At 42.5% G+C, this 18916-nt stretch overlaps 1 protein-coding gene across 24 annotated transcripts in view; it reads right to left on the reverse strand.

The window, feature by feature from the left end:
- The window catches only part of RBFOX1 (RNA binding fox-1 homolog 1), a 1418051-nt gene that overhangs the window by 1020952 nt on the left and 378183 nt on the right, over window positions 1-18916 (reverse strand). For 7 of the 24 annotated variants that reach the window (XM_084882398.1, XM_084882387.1, XM_084882369.1 and 4 more), the window contains exon 1: window positions 12076-12505. The exons of 15 other annotated variants lie outside the window; for them this stretch is intronic. In XM_084882398.1, coding sequence (XP_084738524.1) covers window positions 12076-12120 — 45 coding nt within the window. In that variant the 5' untranslated portion in view covers window positions 12121-12505. Of the gene's footprint in view, window positions 1-11727; window positions 11851-12075; window positions 12506-18916 lie in introns of those variants that run through there. 2 more of the 24 variants (XM_084882399.1, XM_084882377.1) reach the window with 2 other exon arrangements.

An 18916-nucleotide genomic window follows, 5' to 3' on the forward strand; every position in this document is an offset into this window, starting at 1 on the left:
TCTCTATATTTAACATTATGTTTATGTAGAAATAAACATTAAGTTGGGGGTAAGATTTTCTAGTTTTTCCTTTTATTGGTTCCTGTGTAACCGGCATGGACTTCCAATGGGCACAACAAATTAATGTTTTACAAAATGTGCATGAGTCAAAAATCGCCAAAGCCCACTCCTGGGCATTTATCCCAGACAAGGGAATGCCTGCTCACGCAGAAACCTTTACACAATGTTCACAGCTGCCTCGTGTGTGACAGCCAAAACCAGCCCCGAGGTCCTGAAGCAGGTGAATGGCTGGGGTACATACCACATGCCGGGTACATTACTGAGTGTTAGAAAAGGACAAAATGATTGGTATGTGTAATAGCTCATACCAATCAGGTAAAGAAACCATCCACAAAAATTAAGTACTGCTTGGTTCCATTTATCCAACATTTTCTGAAAGAACCGAGTTTTAGAAATGGATGCTGACAGAGTTCAGAGATGGGGTGGGGGATTCCGAGAGGAGGCAGCTGTGCCTGTAAGAGGGTCCCTGTGATGGAAGTGTTCAGTTACTTATCTGGGGTGTTCAATTCATGAACCTACACACGTGATGAGGTTGCCAAAGACCAAACGTGTGCTAATCCACCTGGGGAAGTCTGAATAAGATGAGTGGGCTGTAGCAATGGCAATACCCTGGATGTCATGTGTCAGGTGACCAGACATCCTCAGGACAAATTGTTAAAAATCAGGACTGTCCCGCCAAAAGCAGGACATCTGGACACCTTAGTCTTGTGACACCATGGTTTTGCAAAATGTTACTATTCTAGGGAACTGAGTAAAGTGCATAAGGGATATCTCTGTATTTTTTATTATGACTGCATGGGGATCTACAGTCGCCTCAACAAAAGTTTCTGTAATAAACATTGACAAAGCCTAGATAAAGGGGAGGAATCAGTGTTTGCAAACCATTGAGTGACGCCCAACCTGCTCCCTGCTTATTAAGAACCACCCTGAATCTCCAGACACGTGAAGCTATTTGAGGAGCACAGACATTATTGCTGAAACAGAATGATGCCTAAATTGCGCTGATTAGTTCTAGGTGTGGCATGTTTGGTTGCTCCATTTCTAGGCGCTGAGATCCGCCCAGGGAAGGGCACAGGTTTCTGAGCCGATCTGAGCAGCGCCCGCCTTCCCCTGAAGTGTTTTATTATTCTGAGCCGGACCCGCTGAATCTCCCAAGGTATGGAGTTCAGTTTGCGATAAAAATATTTTATCTGCTCTTACAGCAAATTGAAAGGCTATATAAAGGGTTTTGTTATTGCAGTGTTTTCATAAATATATAGTAAACATCCTTCACAGTGGGAAATGCAGCCCAAAATACAATTTTCCTACACAGCCATTCATATGGCTTGCATGGGAAGATGAAATGACCCAGAGATGAATAAAAAATAATAGTATACAACTTTTAGCAGCCCATAGTCCCTGACAGGCGCACAGCTGGGAGGATAAGGACCGTGATTTGCAGTGCCTCCAGTGAATGACAAGTGTCTGCAGCTTACAGGGAATTTCGGGTTCCTCTGTGGCCAAACCATTACAGTTAACACGTGGCTTTATCACTTTCAGAAATTGCCAGCAGCCTACCACGCCATTGCAGAGTGCACACCGACCCCCAGACCTTAGCCAGAACACCACTGCAAATCAAACAACTTGTAGGGATCTTTCTCTACCTCTTTTTAAGGGCCTCTGGAGCACATTTTCAAAGCAATTTGGGTTGCCTGTATCTAACACACAAGATCTCTGTTCTATCTCAGCTGATTTATGTCAGCTTGGGGTGAGAGGCTGATCACGGGTCTTATGAAAAAAATGGAAGCTTTTTTTTTTTTTTTTTTTAACAAAGTATTTTTTATTATCTAAGTAGAAAGTGTGTTGAAAATACAAAGGGATAGAGGTATACTATTTTATGAACAGGTTCACTGAGGTAAAATTGATATACAACATAACTGTGCATGTTTAATATGTACAATTTGATGAGTTTGGACATATGCATCCACCCATGATGCCATCACCAGGATCAAAGTAATAAGCATGGCCATCGCCTCAAAAAAAGTTTCCTTGTGTCCCGTGTGTATGTGCATGTGTGTGTGTGTGTGTGTGTGTGTGTGTGTGTTAAGAACACAATCTAAGATCCACCCTCTTAACAAAAATGTCTTTTAAATCCTCACGTGAGAATATTTTCCCATTGACTTTTAGAAATAATGAAAGGGAAGGAGAGAAACATCGATGTGAGAGAGATACACTGATTGGTTGCTTATGCAAGCAACCTCCCTACGGCCAGGGATCAAGCTTGCAACCAGGTACATGCCCTTGACTGGAATCGAATCTGGGATCCTTCAGTCCACAGGTCGATGCTCTATCTACTGAGCCAAACTGACTAGGGTTTACCAATATTTTAGGTGCACATCATCACACTGTCAGCGACAGCTACTATGTTGCACAGCAGATGTCTACAGATTATCCATTTTGCATAATCTTAAAAGCAAAACTTCATTCGATCCTGCTCCCCTCCCAGTCACACTTCTCACTAACCACAAAGGTAACTCTCCCTTTGTCACCTTTGCAACTTCGCTGTGTATATGAAACGTGTGCAGGGCGATGTTTGTTTTCTAACAAAGTGTTTTGAATGCCTGCCTGACATTTGGACTCTTGATCACTTACACCACCTCCGGCATCATTTTAGGTTGATGCAGGCCCACCTCCTTCCTTGAATGCTTGTTGGCATCCAATCTCATTTGTTAAGCGTTTAGTTTGCCCCAATGTTTCCTCCCACTGTACACGAGACTACAGTTAACAGTTTGCATCTGTGCAACCTTGAAGCAAGTACATAAATCCTAAAGCTGCAAACACAGGGTCAAAGGATATGCACTTTTTTCAAAATTAAAATTTCCAAACTGTCTTCCACAAAAGAATGCACCATTCCATACCATTTCCAACAATGTAAAAAAAAAGTCTGTCTCATCAAACATATTGTTTTCCAATGTGATATATGAAACATTTATGTATACAGATGAAACTTTCAATATATCTATACATGTGTATGCACATATTTGTAGATATGGCCATATTTTCATGTCCTCTCTGGTATTTACATTTGTTTTTCTGAAAACTATACACATGCTCTTTGCCAGTTTTCCTTCTGTATCAATGGTCAGTCTATCTTTCTATCCAACCATCCTTATACTATGCCAAGAGTATAAGAAGGCTAGTATTAATAAGGGCACAGCTCAGCTGGAGTAGTTCAGTGGTTGAGCATCAATCTATGAACCAGGAGGTCACAGTTTGATTCCCAGTCAGGCACATGCCCAGATTTTGAGCTTGATCTCTGGTAGGGACTTACAGGAGGCAGCCCATTGATTATCTATCATCATTGATGTTTCTATCTCCCTCTCCCTTTTCCTTCCCCTCTCTAAAAAAATAAACTAAAAAAACAACAACAAAAAAAAAACACACAAATGAACAAAAAAGAGGACCACGGGAATTCCTAGGACTAAACAAACTTGATCTATCTTAGGACAAATATTATTATGGCTTTGAGTCAAGAGGGTAAAATGAAGTCATAATGTTTCAAATTTGTTCAACAACCTCTAATCCCTAGATATTGATAACCCTAGGAAAGTCACCTCGAGTCTCAGTCTTCCTCCATGAAAAATTGGCATAATAGGAACATCTACATCTAAGGCTGCTGGGAGTCTTCAATTTCATAATTTGTATCCAGATGTTAGCACAATGTATGACTCATTGCTAACTCAATAGACAGTTATCAGTTGTAATAATAAGAATACTTCTATAGCCGAAACCGGTTTGGCTCAGCAGTAGAGCATTGGTCTGCGGACTGAAAGGTCCCAAGTTCGATTCCGGTCAAGGGCATGCACGTTGGTTGCGGGCACATCCCCAGTAGGGGGTGTGCAAGAGGCATCTGGTCGATGTTTCTCTCTCATCGACTTTTCTAGCTCTCTATCTCTCTCCTGTGAAAAATCAATAAAATATATTTTAAAAAATTCTTTAAAAAAAGAGTACTTCTATATATTTAGCCTTCATTAAAACAAAACCGGTTTTCTTTTTACTATCTGCAGCAGAGCAGAAGTTGAAGCCTGGACTACTTATAACACTGATGTAGCCTCTACATTTTTAACTCCCTAGGCAAATGGACTCAGAAAAAGTCCATTTCCCCCTGGTTGGATGCACTCTTTTTAATGGCACACACATTTTATCACTGCTTGTCTTTTATTTTAAAAAGCAGATTCACATTAAATATGGAAATAAGTTAGAAACCAATCCCACTAGACATGGAATTTAAATGACCATTTTAAATCCAATTTCCTATTCCTTTTTTTTCTTTTAGCCAATTAAGTGAGATATATGTATTTTAGCACTATAGACTAATAGACAACACTTAGAAAACTTATCGGATAGTCTTAGCTGCAGGAGTTTATTCCCATTTATTCACCATTGAGCAACATATTTTGGCTTAATTTTAAACCATTTCCTGAACCAACACTTAGATGGAAAAGATATTCCACAAAAGCCAATTTTATGAACTGTATTAAGAAAAAAAATTTCACGATAATGGATCCAACATCAGCCCTTTGACAGTTCTGAAATGGAATTCACTCCTTGCTTTCTTTGTGTAAATGTGAGTTCGTTGGGCCTGAAATATACAGGAAGAGCTGTAATGATCTCTACTTCCAGCTCAGTTACTAGCCTGCTCCGGGTTGGGAGAGGGTGTCTCAGAGCCCCCTTTTATGTCTTAGACATTGCTGGTTGGCCAGACCAGCTGTTCTACAGGGCAGTAATGCTCCTTCCTTCCCCTCTGGTAGGAAAGGAATCTGTGCCTGGCCAGTCCACTCTGTGGTTCTGAACCTTCATGTTGTTTGCAGGTCAAAGCACAGGGAACCTTGTACCAACTCCTACGTAATGCACAGTTGGGTGGGAAGGCTGTGGACGCAGTTGGCCAGGGACTGGCATCTGTCCCATTGGTGGCTTCCACTGCCACAGCCTCCTCTTCCTCCACTATTTTGTATTCAGGAAAGAAGATGTTTCCTTTTACAGTACAAACCCTGCATACCCTTAATAAGAGGACTTTGAATATCAATTCTTCCACCCATTTATTCATTCATTCAACTGAAATGTTTGGAGGTGCTCTACTCCCATATTGGTTTTTTTTCTGTTGAGGTTGTTTTTGTTTGTTTGTTTGTTTGTTTTGAACAATCATGTATACAAGTTTAATAGCAGACTTGCAAGATCTTTTCTTCTTCTAATGCAAAATAAAATCAAACTGGCAATTCCACACAAAAATCTATGAGTACTGAAAATCCAACAGAGAATGAGATAGGCTAGGTCAGTGTTCAGCAAACTGTGGCTAGCAAGCCACATGCAGCTCTTTGGCCCCTTGAGTTTTTAGCAAAGGCCAGCTTAGTAGCACCCTAATTAAGTTAATAACAATGTACCCACCTATATAGTTTAAGTTTAAAACATTTGACTCTCAAAGAAATTTCAACTGTTGTACTGTTGATAGTTGGCTCTGTTGACTAATGAGTTTGCCACCACTGTCATCCCCATGAGGGAAGTGAGGGAAGTTAAATAGATTGGCACTAGCAAGATCAACTCGGCCATTGATATGTCCTCACCTACCATGTCCCAGTTGGTATGGACCACACTGGGCTTCCTAGAAAATTCTAAAAGTGCCAGGAAACCAAAGAATTCAGTTTATGGATGACCCCTCAGGAGGTCCAGCTGAATAATTTCTCTCTAGTTCTGCACCACAGTTCAGAAAAGGATTAAACAGAGAGCATCCATCCTGTAATTATGCCCTTCTAAATACTATCGTTTCCCTTTGGTGGTTTTTGTTGTTGGAGGTGATCATGTAAAGAGAATTCGCAAGCCCTTCTGACCCTGGTCCAGTGCACATTGAGAAAGAGTTAAATAGTGGGAAATAAAGCTGTGGGCGTTATCATTCACTCCCATTAAAAAATGGCTAGAATGGTGTTCTTGATCAACCAGCCCAAAATGAAACTAACAGTGTCTCTTGTCACAAAGCTCAAGTGAAGAAGCTGCCTAAACCAGCAATCAGCAAACTCATTAGTCAATAGAGCTGCAAACCTCGGCTCACGACCGGCATATGGCTCTCCAGCCGCAGTTTGCTGACCACTGGCCTAAACGATTATGCTTCTGTGCACTTTAATAGTCAAATTATTACAGAGCATGGCAAAGTGGTCAGGAGCACACACCCCAGAGGTTAAACTCCAGCTCTTGGAAGCTGTGTGGCTTTAGGCAAATTACTCAACTTCTCTGGGCTATGATTCTTTCCTCTGTAAACAGTAGATAATAATAATAATAATAATAATATCAAACCCAAGGCTTGATTTAAGGATTAAGTGAATTGATATTATAAAGCATTTACAACAATATAAAACACTATTGAAGTGTTTATTAAACACATAAGCAAATAAACCGATGTGTCAAACCTTTAAAGGCAAGGAGAAAATAATGGTGCTTGAATACTAAGAAGAAACGTTCTTAGAATAACTGCTCCATGACTCATTTCAGGATGCTACTTTTCTCTTCTACTGACATCCGTACCATAGAAAGACATTTTATTTTCCAGAACTTGCTGGAGGTAACACTGAGTAAATCAAAGAAAAGTGGCATTTAAACCACAATAAACCATGTCCTATTTATAAGGAAAGATGCCAGAGTAGGCAGGTGTAAATTTTTGAAATCAAATAGTAAGAAAATAGGGATTTTCTGATTTTGCACCATAAACTTCTTCACAGTATCCATGCAGAGGTTTTAAAAATGAATGATTGAAATCCAGATAGCTTATCCATTTTGTTGGGAAATCAGACCATATATATATATATATATATATATATATATATATATATATATATATGTGTGTGTGTGTGTGTGTGTGTGTGTGTGTGTGTGTGTGTATAGTCATAGGGCCATCGATATCATTTAGGGCAGAATTTCTCCATCTCAGCACTTCTAGCATTACAGACTGGGTACTTCTTTGTTGTTTTGAAGTAGAAGGCTGTCTGTGCATCTGAGGATATTTAGTGACATCTCTGGTCTCCACCCAATAGATGCCAGTAACACACCCTGCCCCAATGTGACACCCAGAAAACGTCTCCAATACATTGTGAAAGGTTGTCCCTAGAGAAGAGGGAAGTGAGAAAATTGCTCCTGGTTGACAGCCACTGGCTTAAGGCATCTGTTGAATCCCAAATCTGTACATCTTTCTAAATTTAGAGTACATTTCAGTGGTATCTTGGTTTACCGTAGTCAAAAAATCTAGAGTCTAATTACTTATTCTAACTATAAAGTCTTGAAGATTGCTTCCATGCCTCTAAATTATGCAGAGCAATACCTACCTTGCAGAGTCCTGGTAAGGACCAGAGAACATAAGGTGGAGGTCCCAGTCCGATGCCGGACACACAGAGGCAGCAAGGGCCCAGACATCGTCCTGTGATTCCTGTGAGTGTTCAGCTGTGACCACAGCATTCATTACCTTCATCATCCTCATGTGATAATAAACACGGAAGGCTTCTATCGCAACATGCAAATAACCATGATAGATACACCTGCTAACTCCATCTCGTTAGCAGATAAGCAACTGATTTCCTCATGAGTAGAGATTTCAATTAAACAACAAGGAAATATATCCACTGTCCCGTGGCAAATGCAGACGCAGAATTACCATGACGAGAAAGGAAAAGCTAGCAGCAGTTTTCCAAATACATGCTCCTAAAGGGGCCCTGTGTCCCAAGCAAACAGCAGGCAGAGTGGCCACCTGGACTCACATGGTTGTGGCTGGCTTTCTGCAAAGGATTGAAAGTGTGGGGGAGAGGACACTAAGGACCAGGATTCCTGAGGGTCCATGTCTGTTGTGTGCACGCTCTTTGTGTGATCACAGTGCATCCACCCCGTCTAGAAAATTTAACCAGCTGACCAGCCACTGCAGGGAGTTCAGAGCAGCTAGAAGTGACATGGCTCAGGTTAAAGCTCAGTGATCTTTGGCTAATGAGATGACCAGGAATCCAGAAATCGAGACTTCATGTCTATACATGTAGAGGAAAAGTAAGAAATATGCCCACCATTGCTTAAGAAAACAAACAAAAAAAATCATGCCATCCTGGGACTATGGATACACTGTGTCAGCTACAACTATGTAATTTCTTAAAACGTCTTCTCTGACCCCCCTGATATTGGGACTAGCTGAACGATTATTCGCCACCAATTAATGTGAGGAAACCAGCACCAGCTCTTCTTGCTCTTCCTTTAAACTCAACTGAACAAATTTCCCCAGAACGTGCAAATACAAAACTGCGTTAAGAACATCTAATGGATCCTATTTACCTTCCCAACATCAAAGTCCTGAGACTTCCTGAGCCACTGTGAGAGGGGCTTTCCAATAACCTGTAAGTTATGCACACACCTAACCAGAAAGAGCACTTTGAAATTTTTATGGAGCAGCAAAGATGGGGAGTGTCTTAATCTTAGCAGTGAAATTGGGCTTTTTGTCATTTTTAATTGCTTGAATTCGTAACCTAGTTTTGCTAAATCAGAAATGAGTCGCTACAGCTGACACAAGCTTTTTCTGCTCTGGGGACACACACATAAACCCCACCACCACCACTTTACATATACAATGTATCTCTATCAATAAAAGGCACTCCTGAATTTGAGACATTGTTGAATAATTAAATCTAGAGGTTTCCAGGTCTGGTCTTGCAAGCTAAAAGCTGACTTTGAAAGATTTATTTATTTCACTCAGTGCTGTGCACTCAGAGGAGGGCAGACCACCAGATCCCAGGGCTGCTATTTTGTTATAGGTGATTTAATTCAAATACATTAAAATGCATAATTTAAAAGTTCTCCACGCCCTGATTTGGCCATTTCCTATTGCCCTTAAGACATGCAAATGCTCACCTCTGCATGGAAGTGAAGGCAAAGAGACAGAAGGGCAAGGTGTGCAGCCGTGAATATGTACAAAGATCTCATGTATCACCACACCCTGAAGTTTCCAGACCAACATCAGAAAAAGCCCACAGTGCAAAAAAACAGTAATGGTCCATGCCTTTTCCCCGTTTATTTTTACATTTGTCAGAAAAATCAACACAAGGTGGGGACCCAAGTTTCTTTCATGACATTTTGTTTTCATGCCTTAGAACGACTTTCAAAGCACTTACTCCAGCCTTCTCTGTGATAACTGTAAGACTAATACACATAGCTTTTCAAAATAGCTTAAAATTAAACATAAAAGTTTCATTAGTAAAGTTTTATTACTTCACAAATGTTCTTCTTATGTTGGACAAGATTCCATTTCTCTGGTATTGCAACTCTGCCCGAAACCTAATATAAAAATTATTAATGTAGATAGAAAACAGGACCAAAATTCCATTTCACTGGACATTGTAATGGTTGTTTAGCGCGAGACTGACCCATCCAAATAGGGTTTTCTGTAATTAAACAGAAAACGTTTGAGAACATGTTTTCTGATTCTCATGTAATAGTTTCAAAATATGACCATTCTCAAAATCGCACAACTATCATTTAAAGGAAGCAAGTGTTTCTAAAAGACATTGAATTGAAATCTACTTCAACTTTTGTGTCATATTCATGGGGAAAGAGAAAAAATTGGGGGGGGGGAGGAACAAACTATTTTTGTGATACTTAAATAATCTGTCCTATAAGTCAAGGTTGATGGTTATGTCTATCAAGTTCAAATAAATACAGATTAAAATGGATTCAGAGTCTAAAACTATGGGAGGTGATAGGGAAAACAGAAGTGTGAAGTACAGGCTATAATAGAGGAGTGTAAAAACATGCTTCGCCCAAAAAAGTTATGTCCAGCCCAGTGCACTGCTGAAAAAGCCCATCACTGGTGATAACAGAAAAAAAGTCAGCTCTTTTCATGCAATGAAGGCATTTTCCAAGAGTCTATTTGCTTGGTCAAAAAGAAATTAAAAGAAGTTTATTCAATTTAACAATAAGTGCTATTAATTAACTCTCGTACATGAGCAGAGCATATCAAAGAGAAAGAAGAAAATCACATTCCAATTATCCTTCAGAGTGCAAAGCATTTGCTAAAATAAAAAGGTGGTAGAAGGTTTTGGAAATGCGTTGTGTTCTGGGCACAAGAATAAAGACAGAAGGAAGGAAATACAGGTGAATGAGAGAGAAAGGCAGGCAGGGAGAAAGGGAAGAGGAAAGAAAGAAAAGACAAACAGGAGATGTAAGCAAACCTCCCCCATAGGTGACACTTCCTCCACTCTTTAGTGAAGCAATTTTCTCTTCCTAATCCCTGAGCATTCTAATACACAGGAAACCTCCGCAAGTGTGGGGAGTGTGAGTGGGCAGATAAGAGTTGAAAAGTCCCTGCTTCTTGCAGGAGAATCATGAATGCTGCCCGCATTCCCTATCAACGCCAGAGGTAAGCAGCTGTCACCGCTTGACTTTAGTTTAGTTACCCACACAACCACCCTCTTCAAACTTAATCACAGCAAATCACCAAGGCCTGTTACTCCATTCCGCAAACGCATTCCTTCTCCTGCCCTTGGGTTCCCGAAGACACGGATTGACCTCAAACCAAACAATTTACTACCCAGCTTCCCGGCTAGAGAGCATTACACAACCATGTTTTGACCGCCTCTGTTATAAACTGCATTCATTTCCCTGTGCCCCAAATTAAACCATATAAATGACGAGTAAATTAAAAGATAGCTAAAGATATGCAGAAAGTGGTTCTTTCGTAGCAAGTAATTCAATGAACAATTTAATAAGATGACTGTGCCAACAAAACTTTTGAATTCAGAATTCCCCTTGTGTCCCTATTAAGTGTGTGTGTGTGTGTGTGTGTGTGTGTGTGTGTGTGTGTGTGTTGGGGGGAGGGTTTGGGGGAGGACACAGCTCTTTTGTCAACAGAAATAAGTAAAAACCACCCATTTCACTGTCATCTGAAAATAACAGCTACAGGGACAGGCTGAGATTGAGTCTTTGAGGTGATCCTTCCAGGCTGATACATGTCATAGGCAACGCTTGGCATATTTTAAAACGCTCGCCAGGAAACTCCATCACTTTGGAAGGCAAAGCACACGCCACCCCACCCCACCCTGTTGGATCTCACAGAAAGGGCAGCTCTTGTTTCATTTAATAAAACGGCCCAGAGTCGATGTCAAAAGTCCAAGCATTTTCAACATCTTCCTTTCCACTGCTCTTCCCCGGGGAACCAGGGAGGCAGCGGGGAGAGCACACGCGCGGCTAGCTCGGGAGACATGTTTACACAAACATCCGTGCCTATTCCCACACGTACACGCCTGCCCACCGGACGGGAGCTGCCAACTTTCCGAATGCCCAGCCCATCTGGCCAGGGGGTTCACCAACCTCTCATTTCCAGGGCCGCGCAGCTTTGCAAAAGCCCTTGTGCCAGCCTACTGGGACTTGCATGCCTTTTCTGATAAACACTTATTCATGTCTAGCAATAAAGTTAAAGGGAGTCCATGAGCATGGGCAAGGAAGTTCCCCAGGAACTTCTAGCCAGTGGACAAAATCAATTCACACCCCTGCCCCCAGGGCTCCCCTATCACTCCAAAGCCCCTCGACCCCCCTGCCCGGTGGCCAGTGTCCCTGGGCATCCAGCCTGCATGGCCCCCGGGAGCCCAGCCCCGCACGGTACCCAGCGGCTTCACCTACCCTGGCTCATGCACCCCTGGATGCAGCTGCAGCTTCCATCGCGGCTCCGCTTCTCCCGGATTGCACCCGCCGCCGGGTCCCTATTCTAATCAGCAGCCCGGGAGGCGCACACCCCGCCACCCTCTGCCTGCACGTTGGACGCGGCTGGCGGCGGCTCCTCTTGCCACAGGCAGCCCCAAATGTCAATTTGCACACTCCTCCCTCCCTCCGCCCCCGTGCCCAGCCCGCTCCCACCCCCTCCCGTGAGTCAGTGGGCTTCAGGGTGCGCTGCAGCAGCCAGCCGCCTGCTCGCCGCTCTTCCTCTCCCTAGTCTGTCTCTCCATCCCTGACAGCCTTCCCTCGCCTTACCTGAAGGGCATCTCCCACGACTGCAATGAGATGCCAAGATTTCATCCTGGGCTGCTAAGTGCCGCCGGTTCCCTCCCCTGGAGAACCCGGGAGAAGTCCGAGGCAGCGGCGCGCGGCCCCCACGTGCCAGCAATGCAAATGCCTCCTGTCCCCGGAGCGAGCGCCCCGCCGCTGGCCCTGGCCGCCTGGCAGCCCTACCCGCTGCCAGCAGGTGCGGAACGTGCGGGGAAAGGGCGAGCGAGCAGCTGGAGCGAGGTGGCAATCAACGCGGAGACATGCACAAAGGGAGGCCACCGAGGTGCCAGGGAAGCTGTGGCGCTCCAGCCCAGCTTCCCCGTTAGCCTGGGCCTCCGCGCGCCAAAAACGCTGGCCAAATCGGACACCCAATGTTTTTGCAAAGTCTTGCAGCCCTGGGAGGCGGAGGAGGAGTGGGTCCCGCCTCCAAGCTTCTCCAAAGGCGTGCAAACCTCTAGATTCTAGAAGCTAGCAGCGCTATTCTCTCTCTCTCTCTCTCTCTCTCTCTCTCTCTCTCTCTCTCTCTCTCTCTCTCTCTCTCTCTCTCTCCCCTCTTCCCTCTCCCCCCTCCCTGCACGTGTCCCTTTCCTTGTTCTTTCAAGCATTAAATATGTACCACATGACAGAATAGGGCACCTTGCAAGGTCCTCCCAGTCCACACTTGACAACCAATTTTAACTCGCCAGCAGCGAGATGTCTAAAGGCAGGATATAAGCACTCCCAATTACTTACACCACTCCTGCATTATTCAAAATGTCCATGGGACAGTATTTACGACTTGTAATATGCTACTACTTCACATATAAATACAGCACAGGATGCAAATCCCATCAGCTCTTCCCCCAATGCTGCTCACACCATTTCCTCCGTGTTTCCTCCTACAAGCAGCTGCACTTTTCCTAGTGTGAGAATCTCAGGTCTTCCTACCCATGATGTACTGAATGACAACGCTGAAAAGTTAGGGGAGGGAAATCTCTGTGTCCTGTTGAACTTCAGAGATCACCTTTGGAAGTAGATTTATTCTGGCTAGTCGGCGTGGCCCAGTGGTTGTGCCTGGGCCCATGAACCAGGCCACAGTTGGATTCCCAGTCAAGGCACATACCTCTTTGCCACTTGGATCCCCAGTAGGGGGCGTGCAGGAGGCAGCCGATCAATGATTCTTTTTCATCATTGATGTTTCTATCTCTCTCTTGCCCTCTTCCTCTCTGAAATAAATAAAAAAAATATTTTTTTTAAAAAAGAAAGTGTATTTACCTTGAAGAATGATAACATCAAAGTAAAGTTCCCATTTTTTTGTTGTTGCTATTTGTTGAATCCCTGCTAGTCCCTGTCTAAGTGCTGATTTCATTAAAGACCAAGCAATTGGTTGGCTGGGGAAGTGAATCTTCTGGATGTAGACAAATTAGTTGTTTTTTTTTTCTTTTCTTTTTCTTTGCAGTCAGAACTGAAAGCTGCATGAAAGCACTTATCAATGGGACGGGAGGGATCTAAACTCGAAAGAAAATTTTGCACGTGGGTAAAGAGACCATATTTGATTAACAGTGAAATGTTCGTTGGCTTCCTCGCCATTTCTCAGATACTTTTTCTTTTCGTGAAAGGCCTTGTGTACAACTGATTCGAATTTTACATATCAGTAAGCACATTTGAAAATGCTAATAAATCTTTCAGGTATTTACTTGCACGTTCATTTCAGCTTCACGTGCCGAGGCAATATTTTGAGGTTTTTTGGGAACATGCCAAGTCCTTATAGGGCCATCATCCATCTCCTTCACACCAGTAACAAAACGAGGTTTTGTTTTTTTCTTTTTTCCCCTTCTATGCATTAAGGGTGTTTTTAATATAGTGCTAAAATAGTGTTTCCATTGCTCCTTGAGGAGTGAATAGAAGTTAATGTGTGTTTTCCCCACCTGCCTTTCCAGGGGCCAGTGGCGTGTAAGGGATGCTGAGGTGACATTAGGCAAGACTTCCTGTCACAGAGATGACACAGTATGTTCCCTGATTATTTTAACAATTGAAGGCTAACATAAGCATGCATCCTCTGGTAGACGCTTTCAATGGCATCGGGTAAAATGACAAGTGATTTCCAGACTTTTATGTAACCAGACAGGTTTCCAGACTTTTTTGCTTAACCATAACCCTATGTAATTATAGAGATCCACAAATATAAAGTATTATTTTACTTTCTATGCCAGCGGAAGCTGGCATTCTCATTGGAATAATTTGGTTCACAAATCAGTACACAAAAGCAAGGTTATTCTAAGTTAGGGATTGGGGGGTGGCGGGCAAAGAGATAGCAAACCCTAATTACAGCCCCATTTGTCCTCCTGTTCCCTGGCACATATGGCCATTTAATCACAGAGTGAGACAACCTTGGCAGATGTTGCCAAACCTGGTTATTGATATAAATTGCTATTCTCATGTGCAAGTGCCCCAGCAAAGAGTTAAAACAATGTCTGTACTCACCCAAAGGGAACTAAAGGTCTACTCTAGCATCTGTGGCGACAAGACCGGATGGCACGGAGCTAAGGTTGTTTCCTCATTCACTGTCTAGGAGCAAAACAGCAATGGATGGAAGCCCTTGAGCCCCGGTGGGAATGCAACACGGCATGGTCGCCCTGGAAACCGATTTCCTGAGACGTATTAAAATAGAGGATATGCTCACCCTATAACCAAGAAGTTCTTACTTGTAATGTCCACCCAGCAAACTTATGCACAAGCTAGTATGCTCAGGGATATAACAGCTTGTGATAAAAACAAAATAAGAAATTACCTATCATCATAGAAGTATGATATATCCTATGTGGAATACTATAGAACAAAGACAAAAGATGATTAAAGCTACATTAAAATAATCTGTAGCTGTATAAACATGGGTGTGTATAGGTAAAAAAGATATCTAGCTGAAACCGGTTTAGCTCAGTGGATAGAGCATCGGCCTGTGGACTGAAGGGTCCCAGGTTCGATTCCGGTCAAGGGCATGTACCTTGTTGTGGGCACATCCCTAGTAGGGGGTGTGCAGGAGGCGGCTGATTGATGTCGCTCTCTCTCATCGATGTTTCTAGCTCTCTATCCCTCTCCCTTCCTCACTGTAAAAAATCAATAAAATATATATTTTTAAAAAGATATCTATACACATTGCATAGTACTACTATAAAAGTTTTGCTCAGATAAAAAAGCAAGTTTTAAATGATTCATACACAGTGGTACCATTCATGAAAGAAAATGTACACATGAAATAAGGTAGATTTTCTCTAGATATATACATATCTGTGGACACATAGAACATGATCCAGAAGGGAGACTGGACAAATCCGGCTGCTACCTGTTTCTCTACAAGCTGCTAGCCAGAAATGTCTGTTATATGTAAGTGATTTAAAAAAAAAAAACATGAAAAGAAGAGGAATATTTTATTACATGAAAATATACGGTATTAGAACATTCAAATTTCACTGTCTACAAATGCAGTCTTATTGGAATTCAGTTATGTCCCATTTGCTTACACATTGCCTGTGACTGCTTTTGCTCAGTGGCACAGCTGAATGGTGATGACAGAACCAAATGGCCCACAAAACCCAAAAGGTTTACTGTCTGGCCCTTCAGAGGAAAAGCTCCCCAATCTCTGGTCTGGAAGAATGGGCCCTGCATTCATAACAGCGTCCTCTCTGGGACATGGGAGGAGACTGAGGCTGATGGGGAGGGAGAGAGAGCTCTAGAACATAAGCACAATAACTCCACCATAAAGGCCCCTTTTCAGAGAATGTACTTATTGGTTTCATACTTCAATAAAAGGTAAAGTGTATGTTTTATATACTTCCACCCTCTAAATATGCATACATATGTGCACTCATAAACACAGATGTATAACTTACAAAATGAAGTTTGTATGTATATAAAACCTTTTGAACCATGCATATGACATATTCATGCATGTAAACAAATACTGTACACAAGGCTTGTTTTGACTTTAACGAGAAGATGTATATCATTTTTACAATACATGTATGTGTCTATGTAGATACACATACCTGGAAAAAATAAATGCAAAATAGGTATTTCTTGGCTGTAGAAATATAGACGTTTATTACTTCCTTCTTTGTTAATTCAGGTATTTGTCAATTTTCCAAGTACATGTAAATAGAAGGAAATGATACCCCCTCCCCCTGCCATGTGCGTGGTGCAAACCACCATTGTGCAATAGCATTTTTCTCACCAGGAACTGCCTTTTCTCTTCAAATCCTGAATGATAAGACCTTCAAAAAAACACATCAAGGTTTGGCTTACACTCACCTAACATTTCTGGAAAACCCCAGTATCTAATTGCTTCTTCATAGGAGAAAAAAATTGCTAAGCCTCCGTGCACTAAAGATTTTTATAAAAATCAATCTTATCCTTGAAGTAAAATGCACCATAGATTATCCTTTCTGCTCGAAGTTATGGTAATGACCGGCTGAGATCTGCCTCACAATACAGCAATATTGCTTCTTTACCAGTTTGAAAATATTTCCTCATAGAAAAGCACAAAGCAGGTTCTAGCTGGAAAAAAAAATAAAATAAAATTACATAGCAACCACGCTGGCGCTTGCTGGATTAGAACAGTGGGACCTAATGACTTTCTTTGTCCTGCCATCCACTAATCCGGCTGCATCGGGAAAGGTGAGCTTAATGAAGCACACTGAGATGGGAGAGCACGCGATTTATGGCGGAGTGATTGTGCTTCTATTCCGAAATGGATCCCATTAGCTCAACATTGGTGGCTAGCAAATGACCACATTTCCTCACAGGCAAATGCATGAATTACCTGGGCATATTTTAGAAGCGCGCTCTACAAAATGGTTCACCTTACAACTTCCAAGCAGGGCCAGGTGGACCACATTCTTTAATGAGGCATAGCAGACTTTTTCCGAGCAAGAAACAGAATTATTGCAACTGAACATCCATTCCTCCTCTTCGTAATTTAGCACGCCCGCATAACCTTTTCCTTGAGGTGGCGTGTAGCAAGCCACTGAGAGGATTTTTTTATTATTATTATTAAATAGCATGGGGGAAAACAAGGATTGTTTTTTCAGTGCGTTTTATCAATATAAGAGCAACGTGTGTTGACCTTGGAAAGTTTAAAAAATTTGGAAAAGTGCAGGGAAAGAAAGTCACTCCTTATTTTACCTTCCAAAGATACCCTGTGCAATATTTTATCACAAGTAGGTTCGCTAAGACACCTTTCATTGTGTAGCCAACTAAAAAATCATAACCACAACAGACATTTCAGTTCAGAAAATGCCTTATACCATGTTGCACTTTGCAATGTATCAAGAGTTTCTGCCTAATAAAAAAAAGATGACATTAATTTTAGTAAGCCACTAGGATGCACATGTTTGTTTCACTCCATGTTAAATAACACTGAAATGAACATCTTTGCCTGTAATGTCATGAGCCTGTCTCTGTTCTACACTGAGTGGCCAAACTATTATGATCTCTGAATACATAATAATCTGGCCACTCAGTATATACACACGCGCGCACACACACACACACACACACACACACACACATTAGAGGCAGGCCCGGTGCATGAATTCGTTCATGGGTGGGGTCCAGCCAGCCTGGCCAGGGGGAGGGGACATGGACAGTTGGCCTGCCTGCCTGCTGGTTGAACTCCTGGTTAAGGGGACAATTTGCATATTAGCTTTTCATTATATAGGATATACACTGAGTGGCCAGATTATTATGCATTCAGAGATCATAATAATCTGGCCACTCAGTGTATATCTCAAGGTAAATATCTGAAAGTGAAACTGATGAGTCAAAATGTGGGCACCATTTTTAGGGCTTTAGATATAAGGAGCCAGAATACTGAAAAGGTATAGCAACCTACATCCCCAAGAGTGGGATAAAAGAGAAGCCATCTCACCCTGGGAACCATTTGGGGCCAACTACTTCCTCTCTCAATCACCATCTCCTGGCTCCCATACCTCTCCATCCACCTGCTCCAATTGGGCCTCCACCCAATTGCAGGCGAAATTAACATGAAAGAGCTCAAACACAGAAAACAAAGGTGGTAATGGGGAGCAATTTAAATCTAAGCTTATTTAACCTAAGTGGCGAGTGGCTGTCCATTTTGTCTTAATTGCCTCTTAAACCAAAATCAATGTTAAATTACCTGAACAACAGCTTCTGCACAATTGCAAACTGAAAATTCTTTAAGTGCCTCCTCAAAAGCCTTTGGCTCTTATCTGGTCCATTGCCGGTTCTTGTTCAGGGTGCTCCAGCTTTGGGTTATGGAATCCGGTTCAAGGGTGGGCACGCCTGCCTCGGAGGAGTTACTCCTTGATGTGTATTGCTCAAATCGCAATCTACATCATGGAAGTTGGACAATAGCTTTTCTTCCTTCCTTCCCTCCTCCCTCCCTTCCTCCCTCCTTTTTCCCTCCCTTCCTTCTTCCTTCTCTCCCATCAGCAATGAGAGTATGGCTATACAAATGGAAAACAACCAGACCATATGGAAAAATGGAACTCTGGCCCAGGATCCCCAGCAACCAGCCCAGAAAAGCAGCATGCCATCCGCGGATCAGATTTTCAGGAAGTCAGACCACCTCCGACTTCACCCTTTCGCAATCAGTTCAGGAAGCCACACAGAAACCCCAGTAAGGTTTGGCTCTAAACCAGCCACGACTTGGTTAGTAAGGGACAGCTTCTCTAGTGTCTGTCCCTAATTCCATCTTAAGAACTTAGGACAGAAAGGGAAATATGCCCCATGTCCAATCCTGTAGAAGATCCTGCTCCCATTCAGCGCCCCTGCAGCTGCCCCAGGCCCAAAGCCTGCAATCAGGGCA

Source organism: Pipistrellus hanaki (assembly GCF_964339955.1).
Source record: "Pipistrellus hanaki genome assembly, chromosome: 4".
NCBI lineage: Eukaryota > Metazoa > Chordata > Mammalia > Chiroptera > Vespertilionidae > Pipistrellus > Pipistrellus hanaki.